The sequence below is a fragment of the Podarcis cretensis genome (assembly GCF_951804945.1).
Source record: "Podarcis cretensis genome assembly, chromosome: 5".
NCBI lineage: Eukaryota > Metazoa > Chordata > Lepidosauria > Squamata > Lacertidae > Podarcis > Podarcis cretensis.
In genome coordinates, this window is record NC_137174.1 from 15,545,052 (window position 1) to 15,564,399 (window position 19,348).

The window sequence follows — 19,348 nt, forward strand, 5'->3', positions numbered from 1 at the left end:
AAGATTGTACCATTGCAGAATGCAGGTGTGTGTACGTTGAAATATTCTCCCATGTCACACAAACCCATACCCTCCAAAAAATTTCCAATGAAAGTAAGGACACCCTATTCAATAATAGGGGATGCGGGTGGCGCTGTGGGTTAAACCACAGAGCCTAGGACTTGCCGATCAGAAGGTTGGCGGTTCGAATCCCCGCAACGGGGTGAGCTCCCGTTGCTCGGTCCCTGCTCTTGCCAACCTACCAGTTTGAAAGCACAACAGTGCAAGTAGATAAATAGGTACCGCTCTGGCAGGAAGGTAAACGGCGTTTCCATGCGCTGCTCTGGTTCGCCAGAAGTGGCTTAGTCATGCTGGCCACATGACCCGGAAGCTGTATGCCGGCCCCCTCGGCCAATAAAGTGAGATGAGCGCTGCAACCCCAGAGTTGGTCTTTTGATTTTAACCTGTAACCATCTAGATGCTGTGTAGTGTCTTACGAGCAGACTCCATGGGTTTACCCCTCCCTCCCATTTTAGTCTGCAGTATGTGAATTAGATTCCTAGAAAGTGTTCCGCTCTAGTTGGCTGTATGCTCTCCAAAGATTCTGGTACCAAGAGACGTTAGAGAGCCTATACGTGGTGACTAACTTAGCAGTTGTGTCAGAAAGTTGGGCTTGGTGTGTTACTTCGAGCGTTGCCTTTTTTGGTAATGAAATGCAGATATGGCTCAGGCTCTCCAGACTATATCACTTCATAGATATTAGAGCCTGGCTGGCAAGTCATCTGTATAAAGGGGCCATATTATTTTGCATCAAGTGAGAGCTTGAAAGATCAGTAATGTTGGCTTTACCTGAAAACTTGCTTCTCTGCCATGGCACAGGGAAAGGGTCCTTGTAACTCCTTCCTCCTCAGAATCAACCAACACAAACTTGGGCAGACCTTTCAGATTAGGCCGCTTCCCCTCTGATATCGGCTAAGAATTCCTGAAGCATCTCTAATACCTTCCAACGACAAGCTACACACCGCCAAGCACCTATGGAGCATAAGTTCCAGATACAGCTTCTGTTGCTGGGGAGGTGTTGATGGAGAATCACCTTCACCTGCATCTTGGCTCATGCAGTAGAAAGCACCTGAGGTGCATTGTAAGAGGGGTCGGTGTCCTTGGGTTTGGATGAGGACCAGCCTGGGAAACAGAGTGAACCCCTGGTCAGCCAGTTGCCTATTCCTTAGAGGAATAGTTGCATTTTCTAAGCAATTAGAAACAAATCAATCTTTTACATTCATCCTTTGATCGTACTACCTACTTCCGAAGGCTCTTTTCCTGTGAAACAAGTATGTTAAAGCTGCATTTCTTGCTATTGTTGCTTGCAGTATATATTTTTGGTTTTTATGGAAGTATATATTTTTGGTTTTTATGGTTTTATTGCAGTGTATTTTTGGTTTTTATGGAAGCCGCCCAGAGTGGCTGGGGAGACCCAGCCAGATGGGCGGGGTACAAATAATAAATTATTATTATTATTATTATTATTATCATATTGCTGATCTTGCCCAGGCATGAGTCTCTCTGTGAATTGTTTGCTTGTTACTTCGGGTTGCCTTGGGCAAGATAAAGCAACTAACTAACCAGTGGCATTGGGGGGGGGGCACAGACCAGGAAGTGACATCTCCAGACAACAGACTGACTCTTCTTTTCTATCTCTGTGGCTGCGATCTCCTGGGTGATATCATTAGGTAGTTGAATGTGCATGCGTACTCTGTCCATTTCTCTCCCACCCACCTCCACGTCTGCGTGGCCCGGGGAGTTGGCAAACCATGCTACGACACTGTAACTAACTGAGAGATAATACAGTGGTACCTCGGGTTACATACAGTTCAGGTTACATACTCTGCTAACCTAGAAATAGTGCTTCAGATTAAGAACTTTGTTTCAGGATAAGAACAGAAATCGGGCTCCGGCATCGCGGTGGCAGCAGGAGGCCCCATTAGCTAAAGTGATGCTTCAGGTTAAGAACAGTTTCAGGTTAAGTACGGACCTCCAGAACGAATTACGTACTTAACCCAAGGTACCACTGTATAGTAAGAAGCAGAAGATTCGGGGTTTTTTGGAAAGCTTATAATGTGACACTGCAGTTCATTAGTAATCAGTTAGTTATGATTCTGCAAAATGAGCCTCTGAAGATTTTTGTAAATTTATTCATGTATTTTAGGGGATTTTAAATGTAATCAGTATGAACCGCATAAATTAGAAGGATGAATGGAAGCTGGAAATAAAGGTGGGCTTGATGAGATTGCAAAAAAACGGAAAATAGGAAAAAAATAGGACTTTAAGCAAAACATCAGGCTTCAAAAAATATCTCCTTGGAAGATATGTCATATTCCAGGTCAGAGGTGCCCATTTACCTAGAGGTACCCTGATAACTCTGAAAGATGATGACATGTGGTCTCATCTGTAATCGTGATGTCGGTCTACTTGTCATATATCAAGAGACAGAGGGAGTGGAATATGAGAACTTTGGGGACAGAAGTATTTGGGGGCAAAAACTTCCACAGCACCCGTGGGAGCAGTAAGAATCTTCCACCACTTCATATATCAAGAAACAGAGGGAGTGGAATATGAGAACTTTGGGGACAGAAGTATTTGGGGGCAAAAACTTCCACAGCACCCGTGGGAGCAGTAAGAATCTTCCACCACTTCCCTATCTCCACCCACCCATCTGTGCTACTTGGCTGGCTATCTGGTTAGACCGAGCAGCCATATAACTATTATCTGTGCAGAGCATATGTGAATGTGTATGACTGAGAGTGCTTGAATGGATGAATTAATAAATCCTTTTTTTAAAAAAACACACCTGGTACCATGGCCTTGACACCTGTGCTTTCCTCCTCCGAACCTGGGTTTCATCCATGACACCTGTGTTAGATTACAGCAAACTGGAGCTATTCCACTCTCCTAGCGGGTGTTGAAAAATGGAGAATGCATGCAGAGAATTGTGTGGTTGTTTCATGATTCTTTTTTTAAGATTAAATATTTAACATTTAGGGTAGTTCTGAAAAGCCCATATCTCATTCTGGAGTTGCTGTTCGCTTGGGAAATAAAACCTTAAAACAATGCATGCTGCGACTTTCTGCATTTTGAGTGATAGGAATGTGTCTGATACTTAACATTAAGCCATTGGTTCTTCCGCGAGTTGTGCTTCACTTTGTGTTTCTGCTGTTGCACCCATACCTGCATTTTGTGGGACATGATTAAGATAATCTGCCTTTCCTCCCCTCTTTCTAAAAGGATACAGAAGCTATGAAGAGAGCATTGGCCTTAATAGATTCCAAGATGAACCAAGCCAAGGGCTGGCTTAGAGACCCCAACGCTCCAGCAGGTAACATTAAGTCCTCACTGCTATTGATCAAAATTGGACCCACACTTAGGATGGGAAGACCAAAAATTCTGTATTAAGGACAATTCTGTACCAAGAATATGCAGTCTGCATAAATCAAGCCCTTCCTCCCCCATCCAATTTACACCAAGCTTATTTTTATTTTTCCATAACATATTTTGCTCTTGTAAATAGTTGGGAAGGGCAAAGAGCTATCCAGGACGCGGACGAGCCATCCCTGGAAATACTCCTTAGCTCTGTCCTCTCCCCAGCCTTTGAGTAACTGGCATGACTTACACACTCTCGAGCCTGAATTTGAAATCCTGTGTGTCACCCTTTAAAACATCTAGCACTCTTAGCACTGTTATCGTTATGTACTGAAGTTCTCACCTTGGGCCAGCAGGGGGTATACTGTAGATAGTTTTCACTCAGGTCCACATATGCAAATAAGGGATTGAAAGTGACGTTCAGTGATTGGATAGTTACAGAAAGTGTTACAGTTGCGTTGTAGTGGAGCTCTATATAAGCAGGCTGGCTGAACCCTTCAGTTCAGTTCTGTTCTAGCCTGTGAATAAACAAGAGCTGTTTGAAGAATCGCTGTGTCGTCTGATATGTTCACCCACAACTTAACGGTTATTATCATTAAAATGAAAGCTGAGATTCTTGGGATGCTGAACAACAAGCTGTAAGCTAGTCTGTGATGTGATAACTCAGTTACAGCATTACTGTGGTACTCCAAATGGAAGCTCTTAAGACACTGTTCTTTCAAATATTAATGCAAAACAAATTGATTCTCTGCTAAGTGGTTTGGAAAGCTTTGCTTATCTTACCATCCAAATTATTTAGTTCGGAACCCTTCCCAAATTAGTATTCTGGTACAGCTGCTCTTCTTGGAAAGATGTCACATATTTATTACCGTACTAGCAGAGCTCTGCTCTTCCGAAATGTGTCCTACATTAAAATAAGCATACAAGAGTGGAACACTGTAACTGATAAAATTTAATGCTGCCTCTGCATCTTGACTTGGTTATGTTGGCTCTCAAGAGCATTGATCAGATTTTGCACCTGTATTTTATTCACTGGAACCCGTAAGAAAAGCCTATAAAAGTGCAGTGTCTATGTCATGCCATCATGAGTTAACTCCATGAAATGTTACTGGATTTGGATTGTGAAGAATCTTGTTTATTTTCCTTTCCAGATATAAAGTAAAGATGTTGCTATGGACAGGAGATCAAACTAAAGTGGAAGTTTGCTTATACCATGTATACTTTATGGCCCGGGTACATTTCACATGCTCTGAACCAGTGTTTCCCCAGCTTGGGCCTCCAGCTGTTTTTGGACTACAACTCCCATCATCCCTAGATAGCCAAGTCAGGAGTTGTAGTCCAAAAACAGCTGGAAACCCTGCTCTAAAGCAAAGGTAGCTTACCTGTGGCCTTCAGGGTGCTGTTGGACTTCAGCTCCCATCAGCTCTAGCTAGCAGGACCAATCAAGGTTGGCCCAAGACATTTTGCTACCCAAAGCAAAGGATGGCATGGTGCCCCAGTCCCATGGCATGTACCAAAGCTCATCAGACTGGTAGACTTGTACTTCAAGACAGGCAATGGAACAGCATACCGTATTTTTCGCTCTATAAGACGCACCAGACCACAAGACGCACCTAGTTTTTGGAGGAAAACAAGAAAAAAATATTCTGAATCTCAGAAGCCAGAACAGCAAGAGGGGTCCCTGCGCAGTGAAAGCAGTGATCCCTCTTGCTGTTCTGGCTTCTGGGATAGCTGCGCAGCCTGCATTAGCTCCATAAGATGCACACACATTTCCCCTTACTTTTTAGGAGGGAAAAAGTGAGTCGTATAGAGTAAAAAATACGGTATTTCACAACACTGGGAGGCTGCACAAAAACCTAGGCTGTGCAGGACAGGCTACATGGCATACACAGCTGTGTTCTCCAATGCCACACTGCTGCTATCTCCCCACCAGTTGCCCAGTTCTACCCAATGGTAGTGCCACACCTGTGGCTGACAGTCAGGGATGCTGGGACCTGTAGTTCAACAACATCTGGAGGACCTCCAGGAGATGGCGCTATCACAGTTGTAAAGATTGCTGTACATGCCGAAGAACAGAAACATATGGAAATTTTTGAGAAGTGTGTGTATCATTCTTTCTCTAAAATTATGCAGGAGAAAAATAACTCCCACTTTAGTCTTAGCATTGAAATTAATTGGGTTCTAGTGGTGTGCATTATACCTAATATGCTGAAATGATATGCCTGTTTCTAGAACAACGTTACCCTGCTGCAAGTACGCTGTTATATTACGATGGATTATATTTCTTGTACAACACATTCAGTAATTTTCTCCGGTGTGAATAATGCATGAGTCTTCATTGTCTGCATTCCCACATGCTTGCTTCCTAGGAGACTCTGGCGAGCAAGCCATAAGGCAGATCCTGGATGAAGCAGGGAAAGTTGGAGAGCTCTGTGCAGGCAAAGAACGCAGAGAGATTCTAGGAACCTGTAAAATGCTTGGCCAGTTGACTGACCAAGTGGCTGATCTTCGAGCTAGGTAAACATCTTCTCGCTAACTAAATACGTTTAACCCTGGGACTATGAAATAGCAATCCTGCCGTTCTAAGAAAGCAACACAAATGATAAATTAAATGTCTTTATTTTGCCAGCGTGCTAATAGTGGTGGACATCATGTTTCTGTGAGTTGTCTCTGCCCTGCATTCTGCCCCACCTGCCTCCATAATTTTCATGGAGGATCCCTGTAATTCAGTTCATGCACAGTTTTGTCTTGCCAAAGCTTTCTCTTCCTTCTGTGCTATTTCTTCCTCCACTCGTTCAGGAAACCCAAATGCACAAATGATTGTGGGTTGAATCCACCTAAGGCATATTCAGCTGTAGAAATCAAATTGAAACCTATTTGACTTCAGTGGGGCTACATTGCTCTGTTGATGACAACCTTCTGTGTATTAAAACACTGAGCACTTATTGTTGTTTTGCTCTTCTTTTAAATAATGTGACCTGATGCATTATCATGTCAACATCCCTTTTAGTTATTTGGAAGATCTCATGTTTGCTAATGTTGACTTGGGTGTGCATCGTCTCCCGTTTATTTAAAGAAGCATAGACCTTTCCCAATTTTAAAGGGAAGTGTTTATGTGCACATTCTTCCATTTAAATATAAAGACGGCTTTGAGTTGGGGAGAAGTGGCTGAATTGTGCAGGTACCCCCTTTTAAATTCTGGCCCTTAATGCTTATTTAGTTCCTCATTTAAGGGCCTTTCTGTTTTGATTTCACATTTGCATTATAGTTCTGATCTTAACTACACTCTGGGATACATGAATTTTCACACGACTTGCTAGCCTTCTGTCGTTTCTGGTTGCCTCTGAACCCTCTCCTCCACCTGGTGTACTGTGTCTGCCAGAGAACTCAGGAAAGAGCCAGAGGGATTTTAAATTATTATGCGACTTGGAGCTGGCAGAAGCGGCATGAGCATTATGCTCATTTAATGTCATGCTGAGAACCTTTCAGGGGGACTTGTCGTTGATGAACTGATGAGTGGATTTGTGGAGGCCTGATTGTACTGCCTAGAAAAAAATACGCTTATGCTTTCACATCTGGATTGGAGAATGGATCCCGGTGTCTTCAAAACTTGCTTTCCAATTAAGCCAAAGTAATTTTAGTAGTTCAGCATGCATGAAATGCTTCCTTTGAATTTTAGCTTTATTGGCAGCAAAGGGACAGCTTTCACTGAGTGGTTTATTAATCAGCATTGTGACAGCACACCAAGTATGTTGTCCTCTGCAAATTTCATTGCAGCAAGGAAAAGAGAACAAAGTGCAGTCTGAAATGAATGGATTGTAGTCAGAAAGGTGGTTCAGGCAGGAGTAACACCAATTCCCTGCCCCGGGCATTGAGTCCCAGCTTTCGGGGGTAGAGACAACTTCCCCTCATCTTTGCAGTTGTTGCTTGCATCCTACAATATTATATATAAATACTTCTATAAATCAGCAGCAACTACTGAGCTATTTGAATGCGGGTGGCGCTGTGGTCTAAACCACTGAGCCTCTTGGGCTTGCCAATCAGAAGGTCAGTGGTTCAAATCCCCATGACAAGGTGAGCTCCCGTTGCTCTGTCCCAGCTCCTGCCAACCTAGCAGTTCGAAAGCATGCCCAAAAGTGCAAGTAGATAAATAGGTACCGCTCCAGCGGGAAGGTAAACGCCGTTTCCGTGCCCTGCTCTGGTTTCACCAGAAGCGGCTCAGTCATGCTGGCTACATGACCCGGAAAAACTGTCTGTGGACAAACACTGGCTCCCTTGGCCTGTAAAGTGAGATGAGTGCCGCAAGCCCAGTGTCTGTGACTGGACTTTAACTGTCAGGGGTTCTTTAACTTTACTGAGCTATTATATGGGATTAGTTAAGTCAGTAGTCTATAACTGCAAGAGTGTGTTGGGTTTTACATGCCTTTCTTTCCCCTTGAACAGAGGACAAGGTGCTACACCGCTCGCCTTGCAGAAGGCTCAGCAAGTCTCCCAGGGCTTGGATTTACTCACAGCAAAAGTGGAAAATGCAGCTCGCAAGCTGGAGGCTATGACCAACTCTAAGCAGGCAATTGCAAAGAAAATTGATGCCGCTCAGGTAATCGCAATGCAAATGATCCTTCCCAGTTCCGCTGAACCGCGATGTGTCCTGGTAAACTAGCATACAAGTTAGTTCTTCCATCGGGTCCTCCTTCAGTTGTTTCACGCCAGTCAGTCTCTGGAATGGGTTTCAAATTGCTTTGCCTTAATCATTTTTAAATACGCAGTTGTTTTCTATGCATTCTGCACTGGCAGCAGATTTATATGCATCTTGTATTGTTTTGTGATGCTTCATAGGAAGTGAATCAATATCAATAATATAATTTGGATTTCTTCTAGCCAGGGCATCCTATTTTGTTTCAGCCGTTGCAGTTATTTGACTTTAAAGGAAGGACAGGGAATCAGCTCCCATCAGACCCAGCTAGCCCCATGGCCAGTGGTGAGGAGCTGATGGGGCTTTGTAGTCCAACATCTTCGGCAGTGCAATGTGTTCCTCATCCCTGCTTTAAAGACTGTCCACCAATGGCTCTCAGATAAGGGCTTCCTCTTGCAGTACTTTGAAAGGCTTGGGCACATTCTTGCAAGTCATACCCTTTATATTTCTTGAAGAGTAACTGTTTGCTGAGCAAGACTCCTGTTCTGGTGTTCGCATGTCAAGGTGGAAGAGAGAAAAGGGGAGTGTTCTAGCATGACATTTTTAAGGTCTCTTCCTGCAAAGGTGTGACTTTCAAGGATGCACTTCTGTTTCAGAAATAATAATAATAATAATTTCATTATTAATGCCTTGCCCATCTGGCTGGGTTTCCTCAGCCACTCTGGGCTGCTCCCAACAGAATAGTAAAAACATGATCAAACATCAAACATTAAAAACTTCCCTAAACAGGGTTACCTTCAGATATCTTCTAAAAATCAGATAGTTGCTTATTTCCTTGACATCTGATTGGAGGGTGCCACTACCGAGAAGGCCCTCCGCCTGTTTCCCTGTAACCTCACTTCTCGCAGTGAGGGAATTGCCAGAAGGCCCTTGGAGCTGGACCTCAGTGTCTGGGCTGAACGATGGGGGTGGAGACGCTCCTTCAGGTATACTGGGCTGAGGCCGTCTTTCAGCTTTGTTAATCTTGTCCTCCCAAATCTTTCTAAAACTCAAACAAAATCTTACTTACTTTTTTTAAAAGAAAAAGAACATCAATATCTTTATTTCAACCTAGCTTAGCCAAATTTGAGCTGTATAATAGCATTTCAGACTATTGCACCACAGAAGGTTCAGATACTGTAAGTGGATCTTTGTGTGTCAACATGTTCTTTTTACATCAAGAGCTGGCTGGCAGATCCTCATGGGGGAAGCGAAGGAGAGGAACACATTCGAGGCATTATGGCTGAAGCCAGGAAAATTGCAGAGCTCTGCGAAGACCCCAAAGAGCGAGACGACATTTTGCGGTCCCTCGGAGAAATCTCGGCACTGACTGCTAAGTTGTCGGACCTCCGGAAACAGTAAGTATTGACATGGGCATGGCTGCTTCCATGTAAGTTCCATTGGTCTTAAGTCTCGTGGCCTCTGTAGTTTGCTTTGTGCGTTCATGACTGGCTAGCAGTATGGCTGTCCCATTAGCTTGTGTTGCCGGAGGAAAGCGTTCTCTCGGCATGTCCACACCAGAGACTGGAACTAGTTCAATGGCCATTTCCTCTTCCCACACAACTATGGGAATCATCGTTTTTGTAGCTATGACTTATTACATTTCCATACTGCCCTTCAACCCTTCAATCATCGTTTTTGTAGCTATGATTTATTACATTTCTATACCGCCCTTCATCTGACGATTACAGGGCAATTTGCAACAAAACAGAAAGAATGCATACCATAACAAAAACAACACCTGCCACCCCACATACAGCTTAAAAGGCCAGAGATTGCTCAATTAGTCAAAGGCCTGGGGAAAGAGGAATGTTTTTGCCTAAAGAGATGTAGCAAAGGTGCCAGGCAAGCCTTCCTGGGGAGAGCATTCCACAAGTGGGGGGCCACCACTGAAAAGGCTTGCTCTTGTGTTGCCGCCCTCCGGACTTCTAGCATAGGAGGTGCATGAAAAATGTCCTCAAATGATGATTGCAAGGTTCAGCTCGGTTTAGGATGTGTGTGCAACAGATCTGTCAACAGAATTCTCTGCTCTTTGCCCAGCTACCATACCCCAGGATTATTTGGAAGAAGCCTTGGCGGGTGGCGCTGTGGGTTAAACCATAGAGCCTAGGACTTGCTGATCAGAAGGTCAGCGGTTCGAATCCCCGCAATGGGGTGAGCTCCCGTTGCTCGGTCCCTGCTGCTGCCAACCTAGCAGTTCGAAAGCATGTCAAAGTGCAAGTAGATAAATAGGTACCGCTCCGGCTGGAAGATAAACGGTGTTTCTGTGCGCTGCTCTGGTTCGCCAGAAGCGGCTTAGTCATGCTGGCCACATGACCTGGAAGCTGTACACTGGCTCCCTCGGCCAATAAAGTGAGATGAGCGCCGCAACCCCAGAGTCATCCGCGACTGGACCTAACGGTCAGGGGTTCCTTTCTCTTTAAGTGACCTGCATTTGTAGTGTTGCTAAGGCCCCAGTATTTTTAAATGTGTCGGGAAGGGTCTTCAATAGAAGCAAGTTCAATGAAGAACTTCACTTGGTGTTGTTAGTTGAACTTTCCTTGCCGGATTTGCTTTCATTCATTAAGCTACTTGCTTTCCTTTTTTAAAGATTGCCTCGACTCATCCTTTGTGAAAATGCAGACCACAGTGCTTTGTTGAATGCAGTTAAGCATAGTAAATAGCATATTCACAGCTACGATACATAAACGTTTTATTAACAGAAACCAACCTTATTTTTTGAACTGATTTTAATGAAGTTTCCTTAACAGATTTTTCTTCTTCTCTGCAGTGGAAAGGGGGATTCTCCCGAAGCCCGTGCATTAGCAAAGCAAATAGCGACATCGCTGCAGAATTTGCAGTCTAAAACCAACAGGGCTGTTGCAAACAGCAGACCTGCCAAGGCTGCTGTCCACCTAGAAGGGAAGATTGAGCAAGCTCAGAGATGGATAGACAACCCTACAGTTGATGACCGTGGAGTAGGTGAGTGTTTTAATTTTTCTGTGCGTGTGAACATGAACTGAGGTGGGAGTTGAGGTCCACCTAGTGGCTCAATGCAAAATCGCTGCTCCAACGATCATTTCCAACAATCCCTCCCTCTCCTTTGGAACCGGCAGCTCTCTATTATGGGAAGCCAAAGGACCAGAGAATTATCAAGTTGGAAGAGGGACCACAAGGAAAGCTTTAATGTTTGATGTTTTATCTCTTTATTATTAATAATCTGTTGGGAGCCGCCCACAGTGGCTGGGGAAATATTATAATATAGGGTCATCTAATCTGCAATGCAGGAATCTCAAAGAAGGAAAATCCAGGGGAGAGGACAGCAGAAGCCAACAAAATGACAAATGACAACCTCTGCTAAACATAAGATAACAAATAAATGATGGGGAATCTCAGGCAAACTGGAGAATGAGTAATTGAAAACAACGGGCAGCCCAAAATAAAAATCTATATAGCACCATGAGGCCATCTTTTTTTTAACCTGCACAGAAATCCCCTTCACAAGTGGTCTTTTCTCTGTGATGACTTCAGGTGGGACATCCCAAAGCCGACTCGTATAAGCCCGGAAAACTACAGAGAAAATAGGGCTGCCTAGTTATTAGGGAGGACGTGTTGCAGCATGGTAGCATTTCAGAGTACCTAGGAGAAGGTAGTGATTATGCTGGCACTAAAGCTTAACAAGGGCAACTCTGCTTTACTTTCGAGAGTGGTTGTCAGGCTTCGGGGACTCGGTTCCCGCCCCCCCTTTGGCCATAGATAAGCAGGACAAAGCGAAAAGAGTCGCTTACCATTTAAAAAGATTTTAATGATCACAGCAAAAGAACAAAGCAGCCATTCTCGGAATGATGGTGTTCCCAGTTAAGGTTTCCACCCACTTCCATCCTAGTCACTTCTGTGCCTTGCTACCTGATTTCACAACCACTGTGCTTTTTGTGTAGCCACCTTATCTACTCTACGTGACCTTGGACTGATAGGCTGGACACTCTCCAGTGAGAGAGAGTCTGTTAGCTCTCTTTCTCTCCCAGTTCTTCTTTACTTTGCTGTTCAACCGCCAGTTTGTCCCAACTTTTGTCTTCAGAACTGTGCCCCTCTGTAAACCATTGTTCCAAATCTATACTGTTTCACTGCTCCAGGGCAGCTTCAGGAGCCTGGTCAGGAGCAGGGGGAGGCTCCCACCATTCCTCATCAAAGCAGTACTCCTCAGCCTGATCTCTGACAGTGGTGGCACTACTGTTCTAATTTCTCTTGCTCCATAAATTAAGCAAGATGAATCACTTTCAATGCAGGTCAGGCTGCCATCCGGGGTCTTGTGGCCGAAGGTCGCCGTCTTGCCAATGTCATGCTGGGACCTTATCGCCAGGACCTGCTCGCCAAATGTGACCGTGTGGAACAGCTGGCTGCCCAGTTAGCTGACCTGGCAGCACGAGGCGAAGGGGAATCTCCTCAAGCCAAGGCAATTGCTGCCCAGCTGCAGGACTCATTGAAGGTAAATAAAAACAGTATTTGAAAAGAGAAGGAAGAGCTCATGTCGGACAGTGTGTTGCCAGTCTATATGCGTTAACTAACAAAGCCAGAGAATCTTCCTGTTCAAGCTACTGGTCTTTGCAACATAGATTATAGACATAAATGCTTTGGACACAATCTACATCCTTTTGCTTCTGTGCATCCCCCATTAATTTAACTTAATTCCAATTAATTCCAATTCCAATTACCCCTACTACCCATTGCTGGCCATTTCCTCACGGAAGTGACGTTTGGCAATTTGGGGCATAGAGCTCCTCACAGAACTCTTGTGGATTGGGCCCAGTTCTTGCTCAATAAAAGCTAAAGGATCCCTGGACAGTTAAGTCCATTCAAAGGCGACTATGGAGTTATGGCACACATCTCGATTTAAGGCCAAGGGAGCCGGCGTTTGCCCACAGACAGCTTTTCAGGTCATGTGGCCAGCATGACTAAACCGCTTCTGGCGCAACGGGACACCGTGATGGAAACCAGAGTGCACAGAAATGCCGTTTACCTTCCCGCCACAGCTTTGCCTATTCACTTGCACTGGCGTGCTTTCGAACTGCTAGGTTGGCAGGAGCTGGAACAGAGCAACGGGAGTTCACTCCATCGTGGGATTCGAACTACTGACTTTCTGATCAGCAAGCCCAAGAGCAGGCTTCCTCAAACTTGGCCCTCCAGATGTTTTGAGACTGCAGTTCCCATCATCCCTGACCACTGGTCCTGTTAGCTAGGGATCATGGGAGTTGTAGGCCAAAAACATCTGGAGGGTCAAGTTCGAGGAAACCTGGCCAAGAGGCTCAGTGGTTTAGACCACAGCACTAGTGTGGAGCCATGTTGGTCTTGTTCCATGTCAGCCACTTCACATTCTTAATAGCAACCTCCCTTCTTTCCTAGCTTTTCCTTTTTTAGTGTTCTGGGTTAGGGGTATAGACTAAAAATCTAGCTAGATGGTGAATTGGGAGTGGGGCGTCAGCGGCCCTACTGTCACGGTCCTTCTCACAGTCCATCTTTGAAGGTCTATCTGTTTGTAACTTTAGCTTTATGGCTGAGCCTTGTTTGAACCTAGGCTGTCCATATTCAGATCCAGTGTTTTACTTTTGCACCACACTTCATCATGGCAAACCCATTTCTGTGTTTTGACACGGAGCCTTTGCATTCCTATTAAGGATCTGAAATCAAGGATGCAGGAAGCCATGACCCAGGAAGTATCTGATGTGTTCAGCGACACGACAACACCAATTAAACTGTTGGCAGTAGCGGCCACTGCTCCTCCAGACGCCCCCAACAGGGACGAGGTGAGTCTGTTCCCAGCATGCACCAGTCTTTAAGTTACAGTGAGCAATATAATTCTGCATAGGCCAAAGTAACAGTCAGATGTTAGACTTTTTATACTTGAATGGTTTCCCCCCACCACCCTTGAGGAAAAGGAATGCAATTGGTGTCCACAGTTTGAAACATTACTATAACTTAATCCAGGTGTAGCCAAATGTTTTGGAGTAGGGGTACATTCTGAGTCTTGAGTGTTCTGCGGGTACCAGTCACAAAATGGCAGCCTTGGGTTGTGTGACTTAACACAAAATGAGAGAGACAGCCACCCCAACAACCTTATGCTTATCACAGGAAGTCAGTTGTTTCCTTCTGGTCCTTACACTGGAGATCACACACAGATGTTATTGCTGTCTAATGACAACAGGGAGTATTCCTCAGTACCAGAAAAAATATACAATGCAGACATGCCGCTCACATTCCACAGAAATCACTTGGAAGGGTACCTTTACATTTTGTCACGTCTTTCTTTCTAGAAGAGCTTACTTTTATTTTTTTAATGGAAGCTCAGAGTCTGGGGGCACCAAGTTGGTGACAGCTGACTGTTTGAACCATCTTCCTTGAAAAGAATTGCGCTTTTAAGGTGATCTGAGGAAAGCTCTGTCTTTGGTACTCATATCTATCATGGCGCATTCACGCCCATTATCATTGTAGCCTTGTGTGTGTAAACCAGGGCTTAAAGGTAAAGGTAAAGGGGCCCCTGACCATTAGGTCCAGTCGCGGACGACTCTGGGGTTGCGGTGCTCATCTCACTTTACTGGCCGAGGGAGCCAGAGTACAGCTTCCAGGTCAGGTGGCCAGCATGACAAAGCCGCTTCTGGCGAACCAGAGCAGTGCACGGAAACGCTGTTTATCTTCCTGCCGGAGTGGTACCTATTTATCTAATTGCACTTAGATGTGCTTTCGAACTGCTAGGTGGGCAGGAGAAAACAGGGCTTAAAACTGGCAAAAAGAGTTCTGTCCATAAGAAATGTGTGCGTTACTCTGTTCATCTTTCAGAGGGGTAGCTAGTTGGTTGCAACAAAAAAAGCAAAAGAGCCCTGAAAGATTAGCAGCTCGGTATCTCTGCTGAACAGTTTTAGTTTTCTAATAAATTCATCATTGATTAAACTAACCTTAATTGAAGCACCTAGTCTGTAATTGAATGGCTTACTGTGAGTTGCTTGGGGGCCCCTGGCTTGGTATAAAACTCTGAACTGGCTGCATTTTTTAATCTGTGGTTGTTGATGTATTTCAACTTTCAGGTGTTTGATGACAGGGCAGCCAATTTTGAAAACCATGCTGCCAGGCTTGGAGCTACTGCAGAAAAGGCAGCTGCAGTTGGAACAGCCAACAAAAGTACTGTCGAAGGCATACAAGCAACTGTGAAGTCCGCAAGGGAGCTCACCCCTCAGGTATCTTTCCCTCTCACTGTCAGAAACTCCGGTTTTGATCGGAGCTCACATTCGTTTGACAATGACAACAACCCCTCTCAGTTACCCCAGTCTTTCTTCATTTTCTTGGTATAATTTATGCCACGGAATGGGGGTCATTTTGCTGCTGTTATTGTTAAACAATTGGAAGTCAGAAATCCTCACCGATCTACTGCAGAACACCCAAAGATCTGCACACTTCTGGTTGAACGTTCCCCAGTTTGCTCAGTTTGCAGCCACCAAAAACTTCACCTGGATGAAAAATTCAGTTGTTCAGTTTCTGTTCAGAGAGTTCATCTCCAATAAGCATGTAGTGGGGTTGGAGACGCCAGTATCTGAAACTGAAGTGAAATAAATTGAATGAGAGAAGGAGTCGAAGAATAAAACATGAGCATTTAAAAAAAAAATATTTTTATTAAGTTTCTTACAATTATATATATTTTTTAAAATATTTTTTATTAACAGAACAATCAAATCAAATCAAATCACATAAATTCTGAATTACAGAGCCTAATTTTAAATTTTTGTTGGGGGTACCCATATTTCAAGTTCCGAAAGGGATCCAATCCTCTTGTTGCTGCTGCTTTAAAAGTCCACAAATCTGTCCAAAAGTTTCTTACAATTATAACACATACTACAACAAAGAAAAAAGAAACAAAACCACAAATATAAGCAAAAAAGAAAATAAAAAACATAACAACAAACACCTAAACAACACAAATTAATTGGTTATTTAAACTTCTAACCTCATAAACATGTTTTTGACTTCCTCTGGGCCCTCCCATCTGAATTTCCTTGTATTTGAGTTTAGCAGTTTTCTAATATCATTATTAAAACACAATATTCCAATTAAAATCAAATTTCTTAACTTTTCTTAAAGTTCTAGATCTCATTTATTTAACTAACTCCTAATTTAATCCTAGGCCTATTTGGTACTTTCAAGTAATTTCTAATTTTCAATATTACAATATTTATTCAAATAGTCTTTAAATTTCTTCCACTCTTCTTGGTATTCCTGTTCTTTCTGGTCGCGGATTCTTCCAGTAAGGTCAGCCAACTCCATATAGTCCATCATTTTCATCTGCCATTCTTCCACAGTTGGTAATTCTTGTGTTTTCCATTTCTTGGCTATAAACATGAGCATTTAAATATTAGGATGAGATGATTCTCTGTGTGAGAGACAGCACACAAATCAAGGGATTGAGAGAGGGTAACTTCCTTAAATTGTAGGCTATTTTTAGGAGACTGTAAAAAAAATCAAAATCTTAACCTACAGAAGCAGAGGCTCGCTTTGACTACAGTCTTAAGGACTGTAGTCCCATTGAAATTAATGAACACTTTGAGGTGAACATTGCATTTATTTTATAGCTTCGTCCCAGCCAAAAAGACCTTTTAGAAGTTAAGCTACAATCTAAAAAGCTGCAAGAGGAGGGAATTTGAGTGGGAGCTGGATCCGGGCATAACAGAGGGGTGTCTGGCGTTAACTTCCTTCCCTCTGACGGCCTCCACGAGAGTGGTTCATAGCATCATTGGGATCATGCCTGCCCCTTTTGCGTTTTTCAGTAGCAGCTTAAAATTCCTCTGAGGCTCAGGTGAAAACTAGAGAGCACCATAATCTTCCACCATATTCTCCTAAGGAAAGAAGGACCTGACAGCTTTTTATGGTGTATGGCAAATCTTTCACTGACCAGTGGAATATGTTCCACTGTCATGGAATATGTTCTCTCTCTGGTCAGTCTTCACACTTGGGTCTCTGGATAAGCAGATCCTTTGTGCGTCTGTTTCCTACTTTGGGAGCATGTACTTCGAGTAGGAATAAATCTGAAGGATTTCCTGTATAGAAAAAGTAATTTTTACAAGCTATTGTGTAATAGTCTACTTACATTCATGTGATGAAAGTATTTTAACAATTACTATTTGCACCAGAGACTTCCGTAATTTCTTGGCTTTATTTTGTTGTTGTTTTCTTCTAAATAAAGGCGGTAATTAAAAAATAATAATTCTGTGCAGTCCCCATGTCATGATTAGGAATTATGCTCTTCAGAAATTCTCTCTTTTTTTAAAAAAAAAAAATATTTATTAAAGTTTCCAAGTTAATACAAAAACAAAAATACACAAAAAATAACAAAAATACAAAATTAAAAAACACAAAAAACCCATACAATTTCCATTACTTATTTCCATTAACTTGTTTCCCGGACCTCCTCTCACCTCCCCCTTATGTATTCCAGTTCAAATTCTTAACTCAGCAAATCCTTATATGCTCTTCGGAAATTCTCAGTACAGTCATACCTCAGAAGTCGAACGGAAACCGTTCTGGAAGTCCGTTCGACTTCCATAACGTTCAGAAACCAAGGTGTGGCTTCAGTTGGCTGCAGGAAGCTCCTGTAGCCAATCAGAAGCTGCATCAGATGTTCGGGTTCCAAAGAACATTCGCAAACACTCACTTTTGGGTTTGGGGCATTTGGGGACCAAAACGTTCGACTCACAAGGCGTTCATCAACCAAGGTACGACTGTACCTCAGAGTGTTCTTGAGTGGTGTAAATCCATCTTTCAGTTGGAGACTTCTTGTGAAACTCCCCAAACTGGGACCCATTTCAGATGAGAGATGCTTAACTTTCAGATTACCTACACTGCAAAATAAATCCCAGTGCATTTACTTTCTGTTCCTGTGCATCATTACTGCCATCATATTAGGGTGTTTTTGCATTGGCAGGTAGTATCTGCCGCTCGCATCCTTCTAAGGAATCCTGGAAATCAAGCTGCTTATGAGCACTTTGAGACCATGAAGAACCAGTGGATTGATAACGTGGAAAAAATGACAGGTAAAATGGAGGAGCTTGTGGCCATGGTTTTGTAGCCCCAAATCACTGATGACGAGCCTGAGATATAATTGGAAGGAAACTAGAATGGGAAGAGCAATTCCTTCATGCAGTTGACTCAAGCATGTGACAGAAAGGGAAAAGTCACGCCCCCCACCCAAAAAAAGTCACAGTGGACTCAAGGAAAACATTGCGCCATACTTTTGTTTGGAATATGTCTTGCCTGATCATTGGCATCCTACAAACACAGCTTTTGGATAAATTATTGTCATGCAACTCTATTTCAATCACTTGTTCATTACGGCAAAATTGCATATAGATTTGGATGTGTTTGCACACAGATGCTGTTAAGGGAAGAAATATGACATCCATTTTTACATATTGAACTTCCATCCAAGTTCCCTTGTCCCACTGAGTTCCCTTTCTGTAAATCTAGCACAGGGTTTCGCAAACTTGGGTCTGCGGCTGTTTTTGGACTACTCCCATAATCCCTAGCTAGCAGGACCCAGTGGTTAGGGATGATGGGAATTGTAGTCCAAAAACAGCAGGAGACCTAAGTTTGGGAAACATTGATCTGCGTGTTTTCCACTATCCGCAGTACAAAAATGTACTCATCCCCATGTAAATGAAACCCATTCCTGTTTGAGGATTTGATAGAATTTGGAGGCCCTCTGGTGGCAAGAGCCAAGTGAGAAGGGTGATAAGAGTTTAAATGCTCATAATCAGGATTGTACCAAATCAGTACCCTGACAAATTCACCTGGCCAAGGTAGCAGAACTCCATCCTGTATTTAAGGGTGATCTTCCCCTCCAGCGTCATTTCCCCTTGCCGTGTACGTGAAGGGAGGTAAATCTGTAAACTTCTTACCCTAGGGATGGTGGACGAAGCAATTGATACCAAGTCTCTGTTGGATGCTTCCGAGGAGGCCATTAAAAAAGACCTGGACAAGTGCAAAGTCGCGATGGCCAACATTCAGCCGCAGATGCTTGTCGCTGGGGCCACCAGCATTGCCCGGCGAGCAAACCGGATTTTGTTAGTGGCAAAGAAGGAGGTGGAAAACTCAGAGGATCCCAAGTTTCGGGAAGCTGTGAAAGCTGCCTCTGATGACCTGAGCAAAACCATTTCGCCAATGGTGATGGATGCGAAAGCTGTGGCCGGCAATATTTCTGATCCTGGTAAGCATTAGACAGAGATGCTTTCTCCAACTCTTCAAAGTGCCTTGTCACTGAATTTT

General features: G+C 43.6%; 1 protein-coding gene across 4 annotated transcripts in view; it reads left to right on the forward strand.

Annotated features, from left to right (window-relative positions):
- VCL (vinculin) overlaps positions 1 to 19,348 on the forward strand; it is a 94,301-nt gene that overhangs the window by 58,910 nt on the left and 16,043 nt on the right. For 2 of the 4 annotated variants that reach the window (XM_079975113.1, XM_079975115.1), the window contains exons 7-16: positions 3,259 to 3,352; positions 5,766 to 5,913; positions 7,840 to 7,993; positions 9,251 to 9,426; positions 10,839 to 11,029; positions 12,334 to 12,533; positions 13,720 to 13,848; positions 15,124 to 15,273; positions 18,009 to 18,117; positions 18,987 to 19,289. In XM_079975113.1, coding sequence (XP_079831239.1) covers positions 3,259 to 3,352; positions 5,766 to 5,913; positions 7,840 to 7,993; positions 9,251 to 9,426; positions 10,839 to 11,029; positions 12,334 to 12,533; positions 13,720 to 13,848; positions 15,124 to 15,273; positions 18,009 to 18,117; positions 18,987 to 19,289 — 1,654 coding nt within the window. The remainder of the gene's footprint in view (positions 1 to 3,258; positions 3,353 to 5,765; positions 5,914 to 7,839; positions 7,994 to 9,250; positions 9,427 to 10,838; positions 11,030 to 12,333; positions 12,534 to 13,719; positions 13,849 to 15,123; positions 15,274 to 18,008; positions 18,118 to 18,986; positions 19,290 to 19,348) is intronic. The other 2 variants (XM_079975114.1, XM_079975116.1) reach the window with 1 other exon arrangement.